Here is a 20,259-nt window from a genome sequence, read left to right as displayed (position 1 = left end):
CCCGGCCAAACTCTCAATTACCATAGATGGAGAAACCAAAGTATTCCATGACAAAACCAAATTCACACATTATCTTTCCACGAATCCAGCACTTCAAAGGATAATAACAGAAAAAAAAAACAATACAAGGACGGAAATCACGCCCTAGATAAAGCAAGAAAGTAATCCCTCAATAAACCAAAAAGAAGACAGCCACAAGAACAGAATGCCAACAACAAAAATAAAAGGAAGCAACAATTACTTTTCCTTAATATCTCTTAATATCAATGGACTCAATTCCCCAATAAAAAGACATAGACTAACAGACTGGCTACACAAAGAGGACCCAACATCCTGCTGTTTACAGGAAACCCATCTCAGGGAAAAAGACAAGACACTACTTCTGAGTAAAAGGCTGGAAAACAATTTTCCAAGCAAATGGCCTGAAGAAACAAGCTGGAGTAGCCATTCTAATATCGAAAAAAATCGACTTCCAACCCAAAGTTATCAAAAAAGACAAGGAGGGACACTTCATACTCATCAAAGGTAAAATCCTGCAAGAGGACCTCTTAATTCTGAATATCTATGCTCCAAATGGAAGGGCAGCCACATTCATTAAAGACACTTTAGTAAAGCTCAAAGCACACATTGCACCTCACACAATAATAATGGGAAACTTCAACACACCATTTTCATCAATGGACAGATCGTGGAAACAGAAACTAAACAGGGACACAGTGAAACTTACAGAAGTGATGAAACAAATGGATTTGACAGATATCTACAGAACATTTTACCCTAAAACAAAAGGATATACCTTCTTCTCAGCACCTCACGGGACCTTCTCCAAAATTGATCATATAATTGGTCACAAAAGAGGCCTCAACATATACAAAAATATTGAAATTGTCCCATGCATCCTATCAGACCACCATGGCCTAAGGCTGATCTTCAATAACAACATAAATAACGGAAAGCCAACATTCACGTGGAAACTGAACAACACTCTTCTCAATGATACCTTGGTCAAGGAAGGAATAAAGAAAGAAATTAAAGACTTTTTAGAGTTTAATGAAAATGAAGCCACAACATACCCAAACCTATGGGACACAATGAAAGCATTTCTAAGAGGAAAACTCATAGTTCTGAGTGCCTCCAAAAAGAAACTAGAAAGAGCACATACTAGCAGCTTGACAACACATCTAAAAGCTCTAGAACAAAAAAAGCAAATTCACCCAAGAGGAGTAGACGGCAGGAAATATTCAAACTCAGGGGTGAAATCAACCAAGTGGAAACAAGAAGAACTATTCAAAGAGTTAACCAAAGGAGGAGTTGGTTCTTTGAGAAAATCAACAAGATAGATAATCCCTTAGCTAGATTCACTAGAGGGCACAGGGACGACATCCTAATTAACAAAATCAGAAATGAAAAGGCAGACATAACAACAGATCCTGAAGAAATCCAAAACACCATCAGATCCTTCTACAAAAGGCTATACTCAACAAAACTGGAAAACCTGGACGAAATGGACAAATTTCTAGACAGATACCAGGTACCAAAGTTAAATCAGGATCAAGTTAACGATCTAAACAGTCCCATATCCCCTAAGAAAACAGAAGCAGTCATTAATAGTCTCCCAACCAAAAAAAGCCCAGGACCAGATGGGGTTAGTGCAGAGTTCTACCAGACCTTCAAAGAAGATCTAATCCCAGTTCTGCACAAACTATTCCACAAAATAGAAGTAGAGGGAACTCTACCCAACTCATTCTATGAAGCCACAATTACTTTGATACCTAAACCACAGAAAGATCCAACAAAGATAAAGAACTTCAGACCAATTTCCCTTATGAATATCGATGCAAAAATCCTCAATAAAATTCTCACTAACCGAATCCAAGAACACATTAAAGCAATCATCCATCCTGACCAAGTAGGTTTTATTCCAGGGATGCAGGGATGGTTTAATATACGAAAATCCATCAATGTAATCCATTATATAAACAAACTCAAAGACAAAAACCAAATGATCATCTCGTTAGATGCGGAAAAAGCATTCGACAAGATCCAACACCCATTCATGATAAAAGTCTTGGAAAGATCAGGAATTCAAGGCCCATACCTAAAAATGATAAAAGCAATCTACAGCAAACCAGTAGCCAACATCAAAGTAAATGGTGAGAAGCTGGAAGCAATCCCACTAAAATCAGGGACTAGACAAGGCTGCCCACTTTCTCCCTACCTCTTCAACATAGTACTTGAAGTCCTAGCCAGAGCAATTCGACAACAAAAGGAGATCAAGGGGATACAAATTGGAAAAGAGGAAGTCAAAATATCACTTTTTGCAGATGATATGATAGTATATATAAGTGACCCTAAAAATTCTACCAGAGAACTCCTAAACCTGATAAACAGCTTCGGTTAAGTAGCTGGATATAAAATAAACTCAAACAAGTCAATGGCCTTTCTCTATACAAAGAATAAACAGGCTGAGAAAGAAATTAGGGAAACAACACCCTTCTCAGTATTCACAAATAATATAAAATACCTTGGCGTGACTCTAACTAAGGAAGTGAAAGATCTGTATGAAAAGAACTTCAAGTCTCTGAAGAAAGAAATTAAAGAAGATCTCAGAAGATGGAAAGATCTCCCATGCTCATGGATTGGCAGGATCAACATTGTAAAAATGGCTATCTTGCCAAAAGCAATCTACAGATTCAATGCAATCCCCATCAAAATTCCAACTCAGTTCTTCAATGAATTAGAAAGAGCAATCTGCAAATTCATCTGGAATAACAAAAAAACCTAGGATAGCAAAAGCTCTTTTCAAGGATAAAAGTACCTCTGGTGGAATCACCATGCCTGACCTAAAGCTTTACTACAGAGCAATTGTGATAAAAATTGTGTGCATGGTACTGGTATAGTGACAGACAAGTAGACCAATGGAATAGAATTGAAGACCCAGAAATGAACCCACACACCTATGGTCACTTGATCTTCGACAAGGGAGCTAAAACCATCCAGTGGAAAAAAGACAGCATTTTCAACAAATGGTGCTGGCACAACTGGTTGTTATCATGTAGAAGAATGCGAATTGATCCATTCCTCTCTCCTTGTACTAAGGTCAAATCTAATTGGATCAAGGAACTCCACATAAAACCAGAGACACTGAAACTTATAGAGGAGAAAGTGGGGAAAAGCCTGGAAGATATGGGCACCGGGGAAAAATTCCTGATTAGAACAGCAATGGCTTGTGCTTTAAGATCGAGGATTGACAAATGGGATCTCATGAAACTGCAAAGCTTCTGCAAGGCAAAAGACACTGTCAATAAGACAAAAAGACCACCAACAGATTGGGAAAGGATCTTTACCTATCTTAAATCAGATAGGGGACTAATATCCAATATATATAAAGAACTCAAGAGGGTGGACTCCAGAAAATCAAATAACCCCATTAAAAAATGGGGCTCAGAGCTGAACAAAGAATTCTCACCCGAGGAATACCAAAAGGCTGAGAAACACCTGAAAAAATGTTCAACATCCTTAATCATCAGAGAAATGCAAATCAAAACAACCCTGAGATTCCATCTCACACCAGTCAGAATGGCTAAGATCAAAAATTCAGGTGACAGCAGATGCTGGCGAGGATGTGGAGAAAGAGGAACACTCCTCCATTGTTGGTGGGATTGCAAGCTTGTACAACCACTCTGGAAATCAGTCTGGCGGTTCCTCCGAAAATTGGACATAGTACTACTGGAGGATCCCGCAATACCTCTCTTGGGCATATATCCAGAAGATGTCCCAACCGGTAAGAAGGACACATGCTCCTCTATGTTCATAGCAGCCTTATTTATAATAGCCAGAAGATGGAAAGAACCCAGATGCCCCTCAACAGAGGAATGGATACAAAAAAATGTGGTACATTTACACAATGGAGTACTACTCAGCTATTAAAAAGAATGAATTCACGAAATTCCTAGCCAAATGGTTGGACCTGGAGGGCATCATCCTGAGTGAGGTAACACAATCACAAAAGAACTCATATAATATGTACTCACTGATAAGTGGATATTAACCCAGAAACTTAGTATAGTGCGATATAAGGTACAATTTGCAAAACACATGAAACTGAAGAAAAATGAAGACCAAAGTGTGGACACTTTGCCCATTCTTAGAATTGGAAACACTCACCCATGGAAGGATTTACAGAGACAAAGTTTGGCGCTGAGACAAAAGGATGGACCATCTAGAGACTGCCATATCCAGGGATCCATCCCATAATTAGCCTCCAAGCGATGACACCATTGCATACACTAGCAAGCCTTTGTTGCAAGAACCGTGATATAGCTGTCTCTTGTGAGTGTAGGCCGGGGCCTAGCAAACAGAAGTGGATGCTCACAGTCAACTATTGGATGGATCACAGGGCCCCCAATGGAGGAGCTAGAGAAAGTATCCAAGGAGCTAAAGAGAACTGCAACCCTGTAGGTGGAACAACAATATGAACTAACCTGTACCCCAGAGCTCTTGACTCTAGCTGCATATGTATCAAAAGATGGCCTAGTTGGACATCACTGGAAAGAGAGGCCCATTGGACATGCAAACTGTGTATGCCCCAGTACACGGGAACGCCAGGGTCAAAAAATGGGAATGGGTGTGTAGGGGAGTGGGGGGGGGGGTGGTTTAGGAGACTTTTGGGATAGCACTGGAAATGTAATTGAGGAAAATACGTAATAAAAAAAAGAATGCGAAAAAAAAGTATATTTGAAAAGTGATAATGTTTTCTGTCTGTCTTGTATCATTGAATTCACTGACAGTTGTGTCAGTGGAAATCAGGGCTGTATGAATGGGTTCTTAGGCTGTTTTGCCTTTGTGACAAGTTTTCTTACTAAGCTTCTCTATGTTAGAATATAACTGATATCCTCAAACATTTTGGTCTGTTATTCATATGGGTATCCGGGCTGTTGTATGGCTTTATGAATGCCAGGATTTTAGACAATATAGCAATTCACTAGCCTTGGGATCTTAGTTAACTTATCTGTGATATCATACAGTGTTACCTAGAATGACAGAGTGGATCTACAGAATGTTTTTTAAAAATTTTCTCAGCTGTAAATTGCAAGTTAGTAAAAAGTAATTATGGATGCGAAATCCCCCAGCCAGATGCCTGAAGGAGCAGTGGTATTTCAGTAATGAGCTTCATCAATGCTTCCTACCAACAATGTCAGCTTGAACAGGCTACAAGACAGGCATTTCAGGACATAGTGAGAAGACAACTGATCTGTGGAATGAATTGCTTTTATAGATAGGCTTTTCATTAGACTAGAAGATGGACCACTTATGTTTACAGACGCTTTTGCTTAGAGATCCAGTTTGACTTTATATTTTACCTAAAAAATTGATAAATTTTAACAAAACTAAAATATTACATGTAATCCTGCCGCATTCTAGTTCCGTCTTTCTTCCACTGTCCTCTCTCCTTTTATTGTAGTATAATTTGCATATCATAATATTCACCTATTGTAAGGCTTCAATTTAAGTAGATGTTGTAAATAATCTCTGGAACTCATCACAATATAGTTTTATTAAACTTTTGCATCACTTCACCCTGTTTCCATCAACAGTTCCAGACAATGACAGTCTGCTTGTCTTCACAGGTTTCCTAGTTCTACATATTTCTGTAAGAAGAATCTTAAAATATACATTATTTATACCTAAAGTCTTCTGCTTTCTATATTTTTACATTTTTTAAATACTGTAACCTATATCAGTTCTTTGGTTTTTTTCTTTCCTGAATAGTATTCCACTGCACTAACATTCTGTGTTCTATTGGTCCTTCCTATAACACCCTTGCTATAATAACATCATAGTCCTCATAGCTCTTTTTTTTTTTCAAAATGCCTCCCAAACTATTTGCCTGGTTGCCTTTAGAACTAGGTCTGTCTGAACTTTCTCAGATTTTTACCCCCAAGGCTCTGTGTTGTGCAGTTTGTACTCCTTCCCTTATTTAGCTTGCCTTTAATTGCAAAGGTGAGTCCCTGGCCTGGGCAGCAAACATTCTAACATGAAGAAGTTGTGTCCAGAATATGCAGCTTACTGTGTGTAGGATTTCAATTTTATAAGCAGGTACAGGTTCTGAAATGACCTGCAAAGATGTAGAAATCGTATATACTTGAAGATTTCTGCATTAATGATTAAGTCAGCCTTTGAGTTCTATGTATCACATAAATTGAAATGTATCAGAAGTTTGTCATGGCAAGTACCAGAAGCACTGGAAAGTTTAATGAGTCATTGATACCTGCTGTCCAAAGTAATGCCATACATTGTTTTAGCCTTAATTTAGTTGCAAGTACTTGCAAAGCTTTTAAAAATAAGCATGGTAGAGAGTAAGTTTGGAGTAAGTAGTGAGGGGGTGTGGTACCATGGATGCCCCAGAAGGTTTATGGTGAGGAATTTGGTAAAACACTGGACTACTGGGCAAAGAAATTATTTGATTCACTCCACCTTTTAAAACGCTGACCACAAAATAGATGGCATACTGTAGGTCAAGAATAGGAGATAGCTAGGTGGTAATTATGGAACACGGAACACTGAGATGCTGGTGCTGTGGTTAGAGTAGCAAGTCAAAATGTGACCAGAGCTTAAACAAGAGCGAGACTGGAAGAACTGGTTGATGCCTGAATGAAGTAGAAGTAAAGAAAGGACTGGTCAGTGAGTCCTAGGTTGCCTGTCTTGAGTGGGTGATTGGAGATGAACCTGCTGAAGTAGGATATATAGGGGATGAACAGCTGGACTTAGGAATATCTGGTTTAAGAGTCCTCAGATGATCTTGGACCCTAGTTAAGAGATTTGAGAGGCTTTTTGTTATGTTTTTCGGATTAGAAAGTGAAGTGTATAAGGTGAGAGATGTTCTTTCTGTAGTATAGTGAGAGGTAGATTGGTGAAATGGGACAGGAGGGTCTTTCAGTAAACAATGCTCAAGGAGAGGTGGATCATTGTTTAGGAGGAAGCAACTACATAGAAATATTAGCATGGATTTGCATGTATGAGGCTCTGGGGCAAAAGAAAAGGCACTTTTATGTTGTGAACAAATTATCAGTCCAGATGACAATGAGGTTACAGAATCTGGAAGGAGGGCACATTGCAGTTAGTCTGAGATGATTCTTCATCAGGATTGAGGTGCTGATAAGAAGCCGATCACGTTTATGCTCAGAAATTGCAAATGGCGCCAGCCAGGATTGTTTCCAGTTCTGTGACTGTTTCTTTATCAGATTCACAGCCTGATCAGGCTGTCTTTTCTCTTCTACTGTCTTGTCTGATGACTCTAATGCCAGCAGGAAACTTCATTTTTTAATATCTTGTAAGGGTAATTTTATTTCATTTTTATGGATATGTTTTTTTAGTGTTGTAGTTTCTTTAATGCATTTAATATTAGATTTTGTCTATAACAGTCATTTTAGGGAAATTTTGACTTAAGTCCAGGTTGTATATGCCAAGATAGTATTTAAACGAAGATGACATTGTGACTTTTCCTACAAATTACTCTCCTTAATAATTCAATTAACATACATTGTTTGGATGTCAATAAGAGATGGAGTGAGGAAATAAGTTTGCAATGTGGGGTGGAGTTCAGCTGTCTTTGATCCTTTGGCCAAATCCAGCCCATCTCTTATTTTATCTGACCCACAAACTGAGAAAGAAAAAAAAAAAGGAGTAATTTTGAGATAATAATTTATTTACATAAAGTTATAAGAAAGACTACTGAGAGGTGTTATCTACTCTCCATTTGAGTTCCCCAGTGGTAACTTGATGAAAAGCCACAGTACAACCAAAGATAGCATTGATGCTGTCAAGATAGGACATTCCTGTCACATAAAGACCTTTTGACCACACCCTTTTCCCCTAGACTCCCATCCCCTCCTTAAGACCTGGAAACCATCTCTCTTTTTTTTTTTTTGGTTCAATAGTTTTATTTCTCAAATGTTCTATAACTGGAATGAGCTGATTGCACTCTATGTTCCACATATACATTCAGGTTCTTCTGTAGTTCATTCTTTCATATCGTTAAGACATCCACAGCTGTTTAGTTATTCACCTGCTGAAGGACAGAATTATTTCCAATTTGGGCTATTATGAAGAGACTGTAAACATTCTTGTGAGCACAACTTTTTATTCCCTTGCAGGTAGATAAGTAGAGGTGTGTGTGTTCTGTTTGTGTGTGTGTATGCGCGCACACATGCACACGCGTATGCAGTCTTAGGTAGTTACAAGCTCATTCTATAAGAAACTGCCGGGACCATGTAGAGACTGCCATATCCAGGGATCCACCCCATAATCAGCATCCAAACGCTGACACCATTGCATATACTAGCAAGATTTTATCGAAAGGACCCAGATGTAGCTGTCTCTTGTGAGACTATGCCGGGGCCTAGCAAACACAGAAGTGGATGCTCACAATCAGCTAATGGATGGATCACAGGGCTCCCAATGGAGGAGCTAGAGAAAGTACCCAAGGAGCTAAAGGGATCTTCAACCCTATAGGTGGAACAACATTATGAACTAACCAGTACCCCTGAGCTCTTGACTCTAGCTGCATATGTATCAAAAGAAGGCCTAGTCGGCCATCACTGGAAAGAGAGGCCCATTGGACACGCAGACTTTGTGTGCCCCGGTACAGGGGAACGCCAGGGCCAAAGGGGGGGAGTGGGTGGGTAGGGGAGTGGGGGTGGGTGGGTAAGGGGGACTTTTGGTATAGCATTGGAAATGTAAATGAGCTAAATACCTAATAAAAAATGGAAAAAATAAATAAATAAAAAAAAAAAGAAGAAGAAGAAGAACAGAAAAAAAAAAAAAAAAAAAAAAAAGAAACTGCCACAGTTTTCCAGAGTGACTCACCAGAGAGTAGTGGTCTAGCTTTTTTGTATAGCAGCGGACATTTGGCATTGGCACTGGTTTTGTTTTCAATTTTTATTTGATTTTTTATTTTATTTTATTTTAGCAATGCAAACAGGTATGTGACCATGTCTCATTTTTATCTTAATCTACATTTCATAGTTGTTAATGATGTTGAACATTCTTTCATCTGTTCATTTGCTGTCTGTAGCTGCTTTCTCTGGTGAGATTTCTGTTCATGTCTTTTGCTTAATTTTTATGGCAAATTGTTTGGGTTTTTTAATGTTGAGCCTTGGGGATTTATTATGTATTCCATAATTCTGTTATATGAATGATTTCATTTTTAGATGTATGGTTTGCTTATCTTTTTCTTAATTTCTTGTAAATTTAGAAAGGTGGTAAAACAAGCTCCACATGGTGAGGGTTAGGCAGCTAACAAGCAGAGCAGTGTAGTCATAAGGTACAAGAAGGATCAAGAATCAACTATACTCTAGGGAGGGCTCCAACATTGTAGAACCATGAGGGCATAGAGAAGCTATCCAATTAGCAGGCAGCTCCTAGCAGAGGTGAGGAAGTTCCAGATAGGAGCTGAGAGGGGCCATGACATAGCAGAGGGGGTAAGTGTCCTAGTGACAAGAATTTCCATCTGTGGCATCCTAAGCAGACTAGAAGGGAGATGCCAATGTGGTAGGCAGCTGGGAAATGGACATAGCTGGGAGAGGGGACACTTACTGAGTAGGTGAGGAGAGATGAATGGTTAGATAAGGTGGAGAGAAGAAGCTGAAGAGGTGGAATTTTGTGGGTGAAAGAGCCAGGAGAAACAAATGATCCATACATATCTTAGAAGAGTCAGACCAGCTGCTTTGTTTGGAGCAACTGAGAAGGACCCATTTAAGGGACTCCAGACTCCTCAGTAATGAAAATGGGCACAGTAAAGAAACTAAACAGCAGCTCTGTGGGTAAAAGGGCAAAAGGGTTTATTTCAAACTGCCAAGGCTATCTCCTGGGAAAGCTAGAAGAAAGATTGTGGGGGCGGGGGAAAGGATACATTTTCAGGGTTAAATGAGACCTACAAAAAGGGGACTCTTGAGATGGGTTAAGGCTTGTGAATAGGACTGATGGAGCCCAGAATCTAGCACTGACCTTGACAAGTTGCTCTTGCCAGAAATAAGAGTGACTCCCCTTTTAGCAAGCAGGAACATTCTTCAAACACTTCTGAGATATTGCTTCTGGGCCCTTTAGTTAGTTTGGCTAGGGGCTTATCTATCTTTTGGTTTTGTTGATGCTTTTTATTGTTCTCTTTGTTTCTATTTGGCTGATTTCAGCCCTGCTTTTGACAATTTCCTACTTTCTTCTTCTCTTGGGGGAGTTTGCTTCTTTTTGTTCTAGAGCTCTCAGGTGTGTCCTTAAGTTGCTAGTGTAAGATCTCTCCAGTTTCTTTACCAGGGCACTTAGTGCTATGAATTTTCCACTTAGCACTGCTTTCATTGTGTCTCATAAGTTTAGGTATGATGTGTCAACATTTTCATTAAATTCCAGGAAGTCTTTTCTTTATTTCTTCCCTGACCAAGTTATCATTGAGTAGAGAGTTGTTAAGTTTCCACCTGTATGTGGGCTTTCTGTAGATTTTGCTATTAGTGAAGATCACTCTTAGGTCATGGTGGTCTTATAGAAAAGCTGGGATTATTTCACTCTTCTTTTATTGGTTGAGGATTGTTTTGTGACCAATTATATGGTCGATTTTGGAGAAGGTACCATGAGGTGCTGAGAAGGTGTATTCTTTTGTTTTTGCGTGAAACAAATCCATTTGGTTCATAACCTCTATTAGTTTCACTGTGTCAGTGTTTAGTTTCTGTTTCAATGACCTGTCCATTGGTGAGAGTGGGGTGTTGAAGTCTCCCACTATTATTGCATGGGGTTCAATGTGTTTTTTGAGCTTTAGTAAAGTTTCTTTTATGAATGTGGGTGCCCTTGCATTTGGGGCATAGATGTTCAGAATTGAGAGTTTCTCTTGATGGATTTTCCCTTTGATGAATATTTTTCACATTTGGTAACTTTTGATTGAAAGTCTATTTTATTGGTTGTTAGAATGCTAACTCCAGCTTGTTTCCTTGGACCATTTGATTTGAAGGCCTTTTTCCATCCTGAGATAGTGTTTGTCTTTGTTATTGAGGTGTGGTTTTTTTGTTTGGTTGGTTTTTTTGTTTGTTTTTTTGAGACAGGGTTTCTCTGTGTACCTCTGGCTGTCCTGAAACTCACTCTGTAGACCAGGCTGGCCTCAAACTCAGAAATCCATCTGCCTCTGCCTCCCAAGTGCTGGGATTAAAGGCATGTGCCACCACTACCCGGCTGAGATGTGTTTCTTGTATGCAGCAAAATGCTGAATCTTGTTTGTGTATTCAGTCTGTTAGCTTATGTCTTTTTATAGATGAGCTGAGTCCATTAATATTGAGAGATATTAAAGGCAGATTACTGTTGGTTTCTAACATGTTTGTTTTTGTAGTTGGCTTTACGTGCTTGTAGTTTTCTCCATTTGGCTTTGTTGTGAGGTACTTAATATCTTGTCTTTTCTTTGGTGTAGGCACTGTCCTTGTTTTGGAGTTTTCCTTCTAGGAACCTCTGTATGGCTGGATTGGTAGATAGAAAGAATGGCTGGATTGGTAGATAAAAAGATAGATACTATTTGAATTTAGTTTTGTCCTGGAATATCTTGGTTTCTCCATCTATGTTGATTATGAGTTTTGCTGAATGTAGTAGTATATACTGGCATTTGTGTTCTCTTAGAGTCTGCATGACCTCTGATCAGGCTCTTCTGGCTTTCATAGTCGATGTTGAGAAATCTGCTGTAATTCTGATAGGTCTACCTTTGTATGTTACTTTGGTCCTTTTCCCTTGCAGCTTTTAATATTCCTTCTTTGTTCTGTTTGTTTAGTGTTTTGATTATTATGTGATGAGAGGATTTTCTTTTCTGGTCCCATTTATTTGGTATTCTATAGGCTTCGTGTACCTTTATGGCCATCTCTTTCTTTAGGTTGGAAAGTTATCTTCTGTGATTTTGTTGAAGACATTTTCAAGTCCTTTGAGCTGGGAATCTTTGTTCTTCCTTATTACAGTGATTTTTATATTTGATCTTTTCACTGTGTCCTGAATTTCCTGGATGTTTTGGGTTAGAAGTTTCTTATGTTTTGAATTTTCTTTGACATTTGTGTCAATCTCTTCTACAGTATCTTGTACTCCTGAGATTCCCTTTTCTATCTCCTGTATTCAGTTGGTAATACTTACATCTGTAATTCCTGACCTCTTTCCTATGTTTTCCATTTCCAGGTTTGCCTCCATTTGTTTTTTTTCTTTGTTGTTTCTACTTTCACTTTTATGTCTTGGACTGCTTTATGCAATTCTTTCACCTGTTTGATTGTGTTTTCCTGTATTTCTTTAAGGGATTTATTTGTTTCCTCTTTAAGGGCCTCTACCTGTTTACCTGTGTTTTCCTATATTTCTTTCAGTGATTTATTTATATCCTCCTTAAAGGACTCTATTATCTACGTGAGATAGGGTTTTAAGTCAGCTTCCTGATTTTCAGGTGTGTTGGTGTATTCAGGGCTTGCTGTGGTGGGAGAACTGGGTTCTTATGATGCCCATGTATGTTGGCTTCTGTTTCTTATGGTCTTGTAATTGCCTCTCGCCATCTGGTTACCCCTGGTGTTTGCTGGTCTGGGTGGCTCTGTCTAGAGTCTGCCTCTTTTGTCTCTTGGTTGCTTCTGGTCTCCTGGTAGGTCTGTGGCTCTGTCTGTATCAGACCTCCTGTAGGGCCTTCCCACTAGGGTGTCTAAAGAGGGGCAGATTTGTTGCCCTGGCTGTAGTTGATCTCCTGGGAAGTCTTCAGACTGTTGGTTGTTCAGAGGAGCAGTTAAGCTGTTGTCCTGTCTGAAACTCTTCTCTAGGGGGCCCTATGGACTGTGGTTTCTGTTTCCCTGTGTACAGTAGAACTCCTTTTTGTCAGTTGCCCTGCATGCCACAGAGCCCCCCGGGAGGTCTTCAGACTGTGGTGTTTATTGCCCAGTTGCCTTGTGTACAGAAGAGCTCCTGGGATTCCTTCAAGCTGTGGTGTCTTCAGGAGAGCAGACAAACTGGTCTCAGTTGCCCTGTGTGCAGTAGATCTCCTGTGATGCCTCTGACTGTGGTGTCAGTTACCTGACTGTTCTGAGTGCAGCAGATCTTCTGGGATGGCTCAGGATATGTTGTCAACTGCTCTGAGTGAAGTGGATCCTCTATGATAGCTCAGAATACACTGTGTTCAGAAGATCAGACCAGCTAGAAGTCTGCCCCTGCAGAAAGGACAGGGCAGAAGGGGAGTGGTATTTGGGGGGTGTGATTGGTGGAGTCCCCTGGGTTCCCATCTGCAGCTCTGGGACTTGGGGGCCAGGGGGCAATTCTTACCAACTGCTCTGAGTGCAGCAGATAGATCAGGATATGGTTTCTCCAGGGAGCAGACTAGCTCAGTCTGCCCCAACAGAAAGGACTGGGCAGAAGGCCAAATATCATTTTTTTGTATGGCTTAGTTTATCCAGGTATCCAAAGCTTAACAAAGTGAGCAAAGACAAAGAACCTAGATAGATATTACTGTGAGCCTAGATAGACCTTAAGAATTTATAAATCCACCAGGAAGTGGTGGCACATGCCTTTAGTCCCAGAACTTGGGAGGCAGAAGCAGGTGGATTTCTGAGTTCAAGGCCAGCCTGGTCTACAATGTGAGTTCCAGGACAGCCAGGACTACACAGAGAAGCCCTGTCTCAAAAACAAATAAACAAACAAAAATTATAAATCTTATTTATCAAATACATGCTGTTACATATCTAAATTTTCTGGTGCTCAGCAGTTAGTGAACATATCAGTCTTCAAGTGTAAATCTATAAGTCACCTCTTGCTAATCTTAGTAGAGCTTTAAAACCTTACATTTTATCGTCATATAAAAATCCATGATAATCCAAAATATTTTGGAAAACTGCTATTGTCTCCTTATTCTAAAAGGGAGATATAATGATAAACAGAGCTCATTGGGACTGAGAAGTTTTATAAATGCTGCTTAATGTCACAGGCACAAGAGGGCATAGAGAATCAGCAGAGACTTTCGGGAAAGAGCTGAGAGGGAACAGAGTAACAAAGTATAGAAGCTCTGCTATATAGTATAGAAGCAAGGTCTTCTATAAAGGAGGGCTTAGAGTCAGAGCAAGCAGCTTCAAGGGGGAGGAAACTCCAGGAGGGAGCTGTAAACTTGTGTGGGAGGTGCAGCTAGAGTTTCAGTATAGGTCTGTAGCACATAGAGAAGCTGTGGAACTTAGCAGGCAGCTCTTAGAGGGAGATGAGGACGTTTCAGGAAGAAGCTGAGGAGAGGCTGTGAGGGAGCAGAGGGCGTAAGTGTCATGGTGACAAGAATTTCAATTGAGGGTGTTCTCAAGCAGATTGGAGACTTGTCTGAGAGAAATGTTCCAAACACAATTGAGAGATGTCCTTTTCCATGTGATAGGGACCCCAGTAGGGTGAGAGGAGTGTCCTAGCACACTACTGTGGCTTTTGTAGTAAAAATAGACAAAGTAGGCAGCTCTTTGGAAACTCTTACCTAGTTGAAGAGGAAAGACAAGCCATTGTGTAGAGCCAGTAGAGGAGAAAACAACTGAAAAGGTAGACTGGCAGAGGCTTTTGAAAAGGTCAGCTTAGGAACTTTGGGAAGGTCATAAAACACTTGCCCCTCCAAAAGGGAGAGGCTAATTACCATTTCTCAGACCTCAGGGAGTGACTGACTGTTGCCCACCTTCAGACAAGAGAAGTCCTTGTCACCTCATTCCCTAAAGACAAGTCAGTTTAAAGGGTGCACTGTTCTGCCAATCATATTGTGCCTAGTTGCTGATGCCCTATTCTGTCCCTGGAAACCATATAAAAACTCACTGAATGGGTGCTGGGTGTCGCCACCTCTCCACCACCTCTCCTTCAGGTCTGGAATAACCCCAGTGCACTGGAACAATATATTCCTCTTGCGTTTTGCATCGATCCCAGCTCCATGTGGTTCACTCAGGGGGTTCCCAGTAAGCTAAAGTTCCCTGGGGTCTTACACTTTGAGGAAAAGGGAGGGTTCCAAAAGAGGGAGAGGAGTAAATGTCCTAGTAAGTAGAGAATTCTCACATGAAGAAGTCCCAGAGTGTGTAGCAGGGAGATGCCTATAACCTGGGTACTCTGAAGAGTGTAGAAAACTCTAGGAGCCAGAGAGAGGACACGTACTGAGTAGAAAAGAGATGGATGCTTAGAGTAGGTGGAAGGAGAAAGCTGCTGAAGCTCTAGAATTTGGAATCAAATGTGGTGGGTGGCAAAAGCAAACAGAAACAAACCTTAGGAGAGTCAAGTCAGCAGATTGGTTGGTTTGGAGAGGCCAAGTCTCTTGGAAGAACTCATTTACTTCAATCTCATAGTTTCAGCACCAAATGAATGAAAAAAAGAAATAAATGAAGTATAGGTCTACTCCTAGGTATGGTGGAGGAGGAGGTTATTATAGATAAAAGGAACAGACATCTAGGAGGGCCCAGGGTGAAATGACCCTGAGCTGGGCCAAGTGAGGAAATGAGGAGCAAGGAGAGGAGAGAGCCAGGAGACCAGGAGAGTAAAGGGCAGACAAAAGGGCCAGTTAACCAAAATGGCCTAATGGGAAGAGCAACTGGAGGAAGAGCAGCCCACCTCCTGGTCTGGAGGAGTTTATGTATGCCAGCCACACCCTGTAACAGTCGGAGACTGAGGGATGCAGGCCTACTTTGATATGTTAAGTAGGTACTCAGCCAGTTATCCTGGGTTTGAGACCTAACACTACGATTTATCACTTAGCTGGATTGGCTGGCTGGTCAGTGAGAACATGGATCCTCCAGTCTTTACCTCTAGTAAGAACAGCTACCACATATGACTTTCCATGAGTGCTGGGGACTCAGGTTCTCAGGCTTACTTGAAAAGCACTTTATCACTGGCCCACCTCCCTAGTTCCTGATGTCTCATTTAAATCATTGGTACCTTTTCTAATTCTATGCATTTTTTGTAATTCCATATTTTGTATATGAAGTTAAAAATTCCTCCAATTTTTAATTGGAGGCATCTTGGATTTTTTTCTCCTTGCCTGCTACATGTTTCCTTTCTCCTTTTGCAGCATCAGCCACTATGTGATTGTCATGTCCATGACCATCTTCCTGGTATTTCTTAATGGCCTGGCACAATTGCTCACAACAAAGAAACTCCAACTGTGTGGCAAACCCAAAAGTCATCTTATGTGATGTTGGTGAAGCCATCAGTCAGCATGCATCCTGATTCTCCTTCTTAAAGAAAAGTCCCACTAAGGATTCAAGAAAATGGATATTGGACCAGCAAAATGGCTCAGTGGGTAAAAGTTCTTGTTGCACAAGCTGACAACCTGAGTTTGATCCCTGGAACCCACACTGGAAGGAGAAAATAGACTTCCAAAGGTTGTCCTTTAGCCCCCAAGTACATGCTGTGACACACACACACACACATTGCACTTGCACATATGTCATGCATGTATACATCACATGCATACATGATGACACTGCAGTTTTAAGAGATGATGGATAATAATGCACAGTACATTCTCATCTAGAGAATGTTGCATCTGGCATTCTGGATTTAAAGGTGTTCTGAAATAATAGTTTTTCTTTTGTCTGACAGCTTTTCCCAGTAATGTTTGAGAGCACCTGCAGCCCTTTGCTCCTCACTGTCAACTTCATGTACCTGTGGGGGTGGTACTGACACTCTACAAAGTCATTCCCAAGTGGTGACTGAATGGAACCACAGGTTACAACATAAACCCAGCATTGACTTGCTTTTGTGGTAGCTCTGACTTCTAGAAGGGCTGCAATCTGGGATTTACTGAGCCTCTGAGCAAAGCTGTCTGCCAGGCTTTGCCATTTCTGCTCCTGCAGTACGTTGGCTTGTGCCTCTCTGTGCCACTTCCGGGATTCTCATAGTCAGCCAATTAGCAAAGCTTTCACCTTTACATTTTGTCAACTTCTGGATCATCTTCAAATTTTGGGAGACTCTGTGGCTTTGTTGATTATTGTTTCAGTGTCAGTCCCCAAATCAGTGGCTGTAGTTTCCTAACAGTATCATAAAGAATCAAATAAACTTGCTACTCTTTTGTCTTGATATTCTAGCTAGACCAAAGGCCAGCCATCTTAATAGAGTGAGCTTTTCCTTTATATATTCTAATATATGAGGTAATTTGAGAGTAATTTTTATTTGCGTTTTCCATAAAGTGACCTATACAGTGTAGAGTTACCTGTACAATACTGTTAAGTGCTTGGCTGATATTTTGCTGGTATATATCCCATTTTAAAAAACAGTTGCTTTTTTGATTCAAGTTATATTACTAGTCTACAATGATGACCAAAAAGCTCTTTACAAGTTTTTAAACTTTTCAAATTGGCAGGTAAGGAAATATGTATCTAGAAGAGTAAGCTCAGCTGAGCAAAATATACTTTATTTTCTACTGATATGTCAGGAGACCCATTATAGTGAATTAAGCGAGAAGTACTAATCCTAGCACGGGCATCACTGTGGGACAGTCCAGGTGGCAGCTATGCTGACACAGGCAGAACAGGGCCCAGCTAGTTTCCTAGACCCTCAGGTGACTTCTGACCCCATTATATGAACACTTACCACATTCCTCATCTGCAGGGGTTAATTTTAAGTAAGTGTGTGTGTGTGTGTGTGTGTGTGTTCATGCACATGAGCACAGGTGCCCTCAGAGTCCATAAGAGGGTGTTAGATCCCTGAAGCTATAGTTACAAATTGTGAGTTGTAAGATACCTAACATGGGTACTGAGAACCAAACTTGGGTCCTCTGCAAGAATAATATTTACTTTTTAAGTACTGAGACATCTCTCCAATTCCAGAATTAATGTTTTTAAACTAACAGAGTAAGTGGTGCTTTCTGCCTTGTATTTTGCATTGTATTCTCCAAAGTACATTCTTATGTCTGGGCTGCTTCCAGTCTGTAGAAGGCACTGCTTCTGCAATTGCAGCACTCCCTGCAGCACTGACACTCACATTCACTGGGGGAGGGAGCACTCTTCCCTCTGGCACAGTGTTTCTCATATCTTGAAATGTATATTTTTGTACTGAATAGCAGAAGTAAATGAGATTTAGGCAACATTTTTATTTCTCTTTAAGGTATTTTCTTCCTTTTGTTAATATTATACTAGGTTTCAAAACAAAAACTTACAAAATGTGCCAGTCAGCACTGTTTAAATTAGTAAGTGCTTTAGAAAGTAGGGATAAACTGGTATGATGGCAGATATCTGTAATCCCAGCACTAGGGAGGTGTAGGCAGGAGATCATGAGTTGAAGGTCATAGAAAATTAGACACCAGCCTGTGCTTCTAAAGCCCTATGTTTTCTAAAAAGAATTAAAGTAGGTATCTCAAGGTGAAATTAATTAAAATAGTGAATGACAGCTGAATCATGAATGAATCTTTGTTTACTGACTATATAATGGTCATAATTTGATAAGTTCTTTGTATTTTATTATTTAGTGTATAAAGTCTTAGAACACAAAATGCTTTCTTACATTTTAGAAAAAAATGTATTACAAGCTGATGTGGTGACACAGGCCTGACTATAATCCCAAAGTTTACAAGGCTGAGGAGGAGGATCACATGTTCAGGGTCAGCATAAACACCACATGTTACGTGAGACCCTGTATTAGGAAACAATGAGGTAGGGGACTGTTGTATTATAAGATGGCTGTATGTGAAGAATGATGTAACCTAATTATCAGGGAACTGAACTTGAAAGTGACTCATAAGTTAGTGTGGCTTCTCATGAAAACCTCATTCCAGATTTCATGCTACTTACACATCAGTCCTCCTCCCTGCTACCGCCTGCACCTTTACATACTGTTAGCAATCGAGGGTTCCTTTGTTCTTCCTTTTGAAACTAGATTCTAATGCTAGTAGTTCAGGGGGTAGTGAAGTGCTACACAGTCATGCCTTTAGAGACAGGCAGCAGCTAAGTGTTCCCCTCTCCTTGTGGGAGCCAAGCGAGTTCATTTTCCCATTAGATGCCATCTCATCAGGAAGCTAGAATGACACTGAAACAACTCAGTAATGGAGAGTTTCCATGTCCCACTAGTACTCAGGAGCCTTTAAGAGACCAAAGGTAGCCTGATCAGGGGCTCTCCTTTCCTCAATAGTGCTTAAGATTATTGTGCTGTGTGCTTTCTGTCCCTGGTAATGTCTTGGCAGCATTTCCCATTTCCTCCCTGGTATAGTTTGTAAAAATAGATTTCTCAATGTAATTCTGTTAAGAAATAAAAATGTTTGACTTGTATATGTCACTAATTTTCTCTAGTACACTAAAATAGATTGTTAATGGACTCACCATTGGAATTGTAATATTTATGTGCAGTTTTGAAAATTGTTTCAAAGCATCACTTGTTGATGAATAAATATATAATAAAAGGGTTCTCTGATGAAGTGTTTAGGAAACATCTAGGTTAGAAGGTTTAAAGGTGCATTTATTTCTGGTAGTTATATGAATTTATTCAGGATGCCCACAACTTCCATATGTCTGGCAGCAGAGTGTTTCCTCCCTCTTGGTGGGAGACATATATTTTACAAAAGTTTTTATGTACTTTTCTAAAAAATTTTTACAAACAAGTGTTGTGCATTTAATTGAAGCTTTTCTTGGCAACTTGTAAAGTGTGTTCATTCTAACTGTTAAACTGAGAAAACTTGAGAACATACTGGGGATTTTGCCTGCACATCCCTGTCTGTGCAGTATGGAGTTTCATCTCTTTTGCATCCTCAACCTGAAAAAAATAAAATCACAACTCTCAACTGGTTTTCTTGTGATAAGACATTTTCAAAAGCATTGATAGTTAAATGTTTTAGTACTACTTTGTTCAAAAATTGTGAAAACAAGATCAAGGCAGCTTGGATCCCAGCATGGGTGGGAGAGGTTCTGAGGAGCTATTGGCATATGATGGCTTCTCAGGGGGGAGACAGTCTGTTTTCTTCAGTGATGTGGTCCCTAAGAGGCCACTCATATTCCTGTAGATGGTCCTATACCCATGGAATACAGGCAGCACTAATGGATATGGTGAGTATTTAAATAAAAAAAAAAAAAGAAAGAAAGCTCATGAAGTGGGAAAGAAAAGTAGTAAGGAGGGGCAGATGGCAGGTTTGATTAAAACACATATGTATGTATGAATATTAAAATATGAAAACACAAATGAAAATATTAGTTGTCTAGATTTCTTAAAATGGCTAAATTTTTGAATTATTACTCTTAGGTGAACAGATAAGTTATTTTTATACAGTGATTTAATTAGATTGGCTTTCATCAGACC

The 20,259-nt window shown here is 40.0% G+C and overlaps 1 protein-coding gene across 4 annotated transcripts in view; it reads left to right on the top strand.

The window, feature by feature from the left end:
- Positions 1-19,752, top strand: part of Pign (phosphatidylinositol glycan anchor biosynthesis, class N) — a 145,321-nt gene extending 125,569 nt beyond the window's left edge. The window contains exon 30 of one of the 4 annotated variants that reach the window (XR_387175.3): positions 16,046-19,752. Coding sequence is in view for 2 of the 4 variants with exons in the window: in NM_013784.3 (NP_038812.2) it covers positions 16,046-16,169 (124 nt within the window). In the remaining 2 variants the exon portion in view is untranslated. The remainder of the gene's footprint in view (positions 1-16,045) is intronic. The other 3 variants (XR_387174.4, NM_013784.3, XM_017321076.2) reach the window with 3 other exon arrangements.
- The last annotated feature ends 507 nt before the right edge of the window (positions 19,753-20,259 follow it).

Source organism: Mus musculus, chromosome 1, assembly GCF_000001635.26.
Source record: "Mus musculus strain C57BL/6J chromosome 1, GRCm38.p6 C57BL/6J".
NCBI classification, from domain to species: Eukaryota; Metazoa; Chordata; class Mammalia; order Rodentia; family Muridae; genus Mus; species Mus musculus.
The sequence above is the reverse complement of the archived record's forward strand: the minus strand, read 5'-3'. Positions and strand labels throughout refer to the sequence as shown.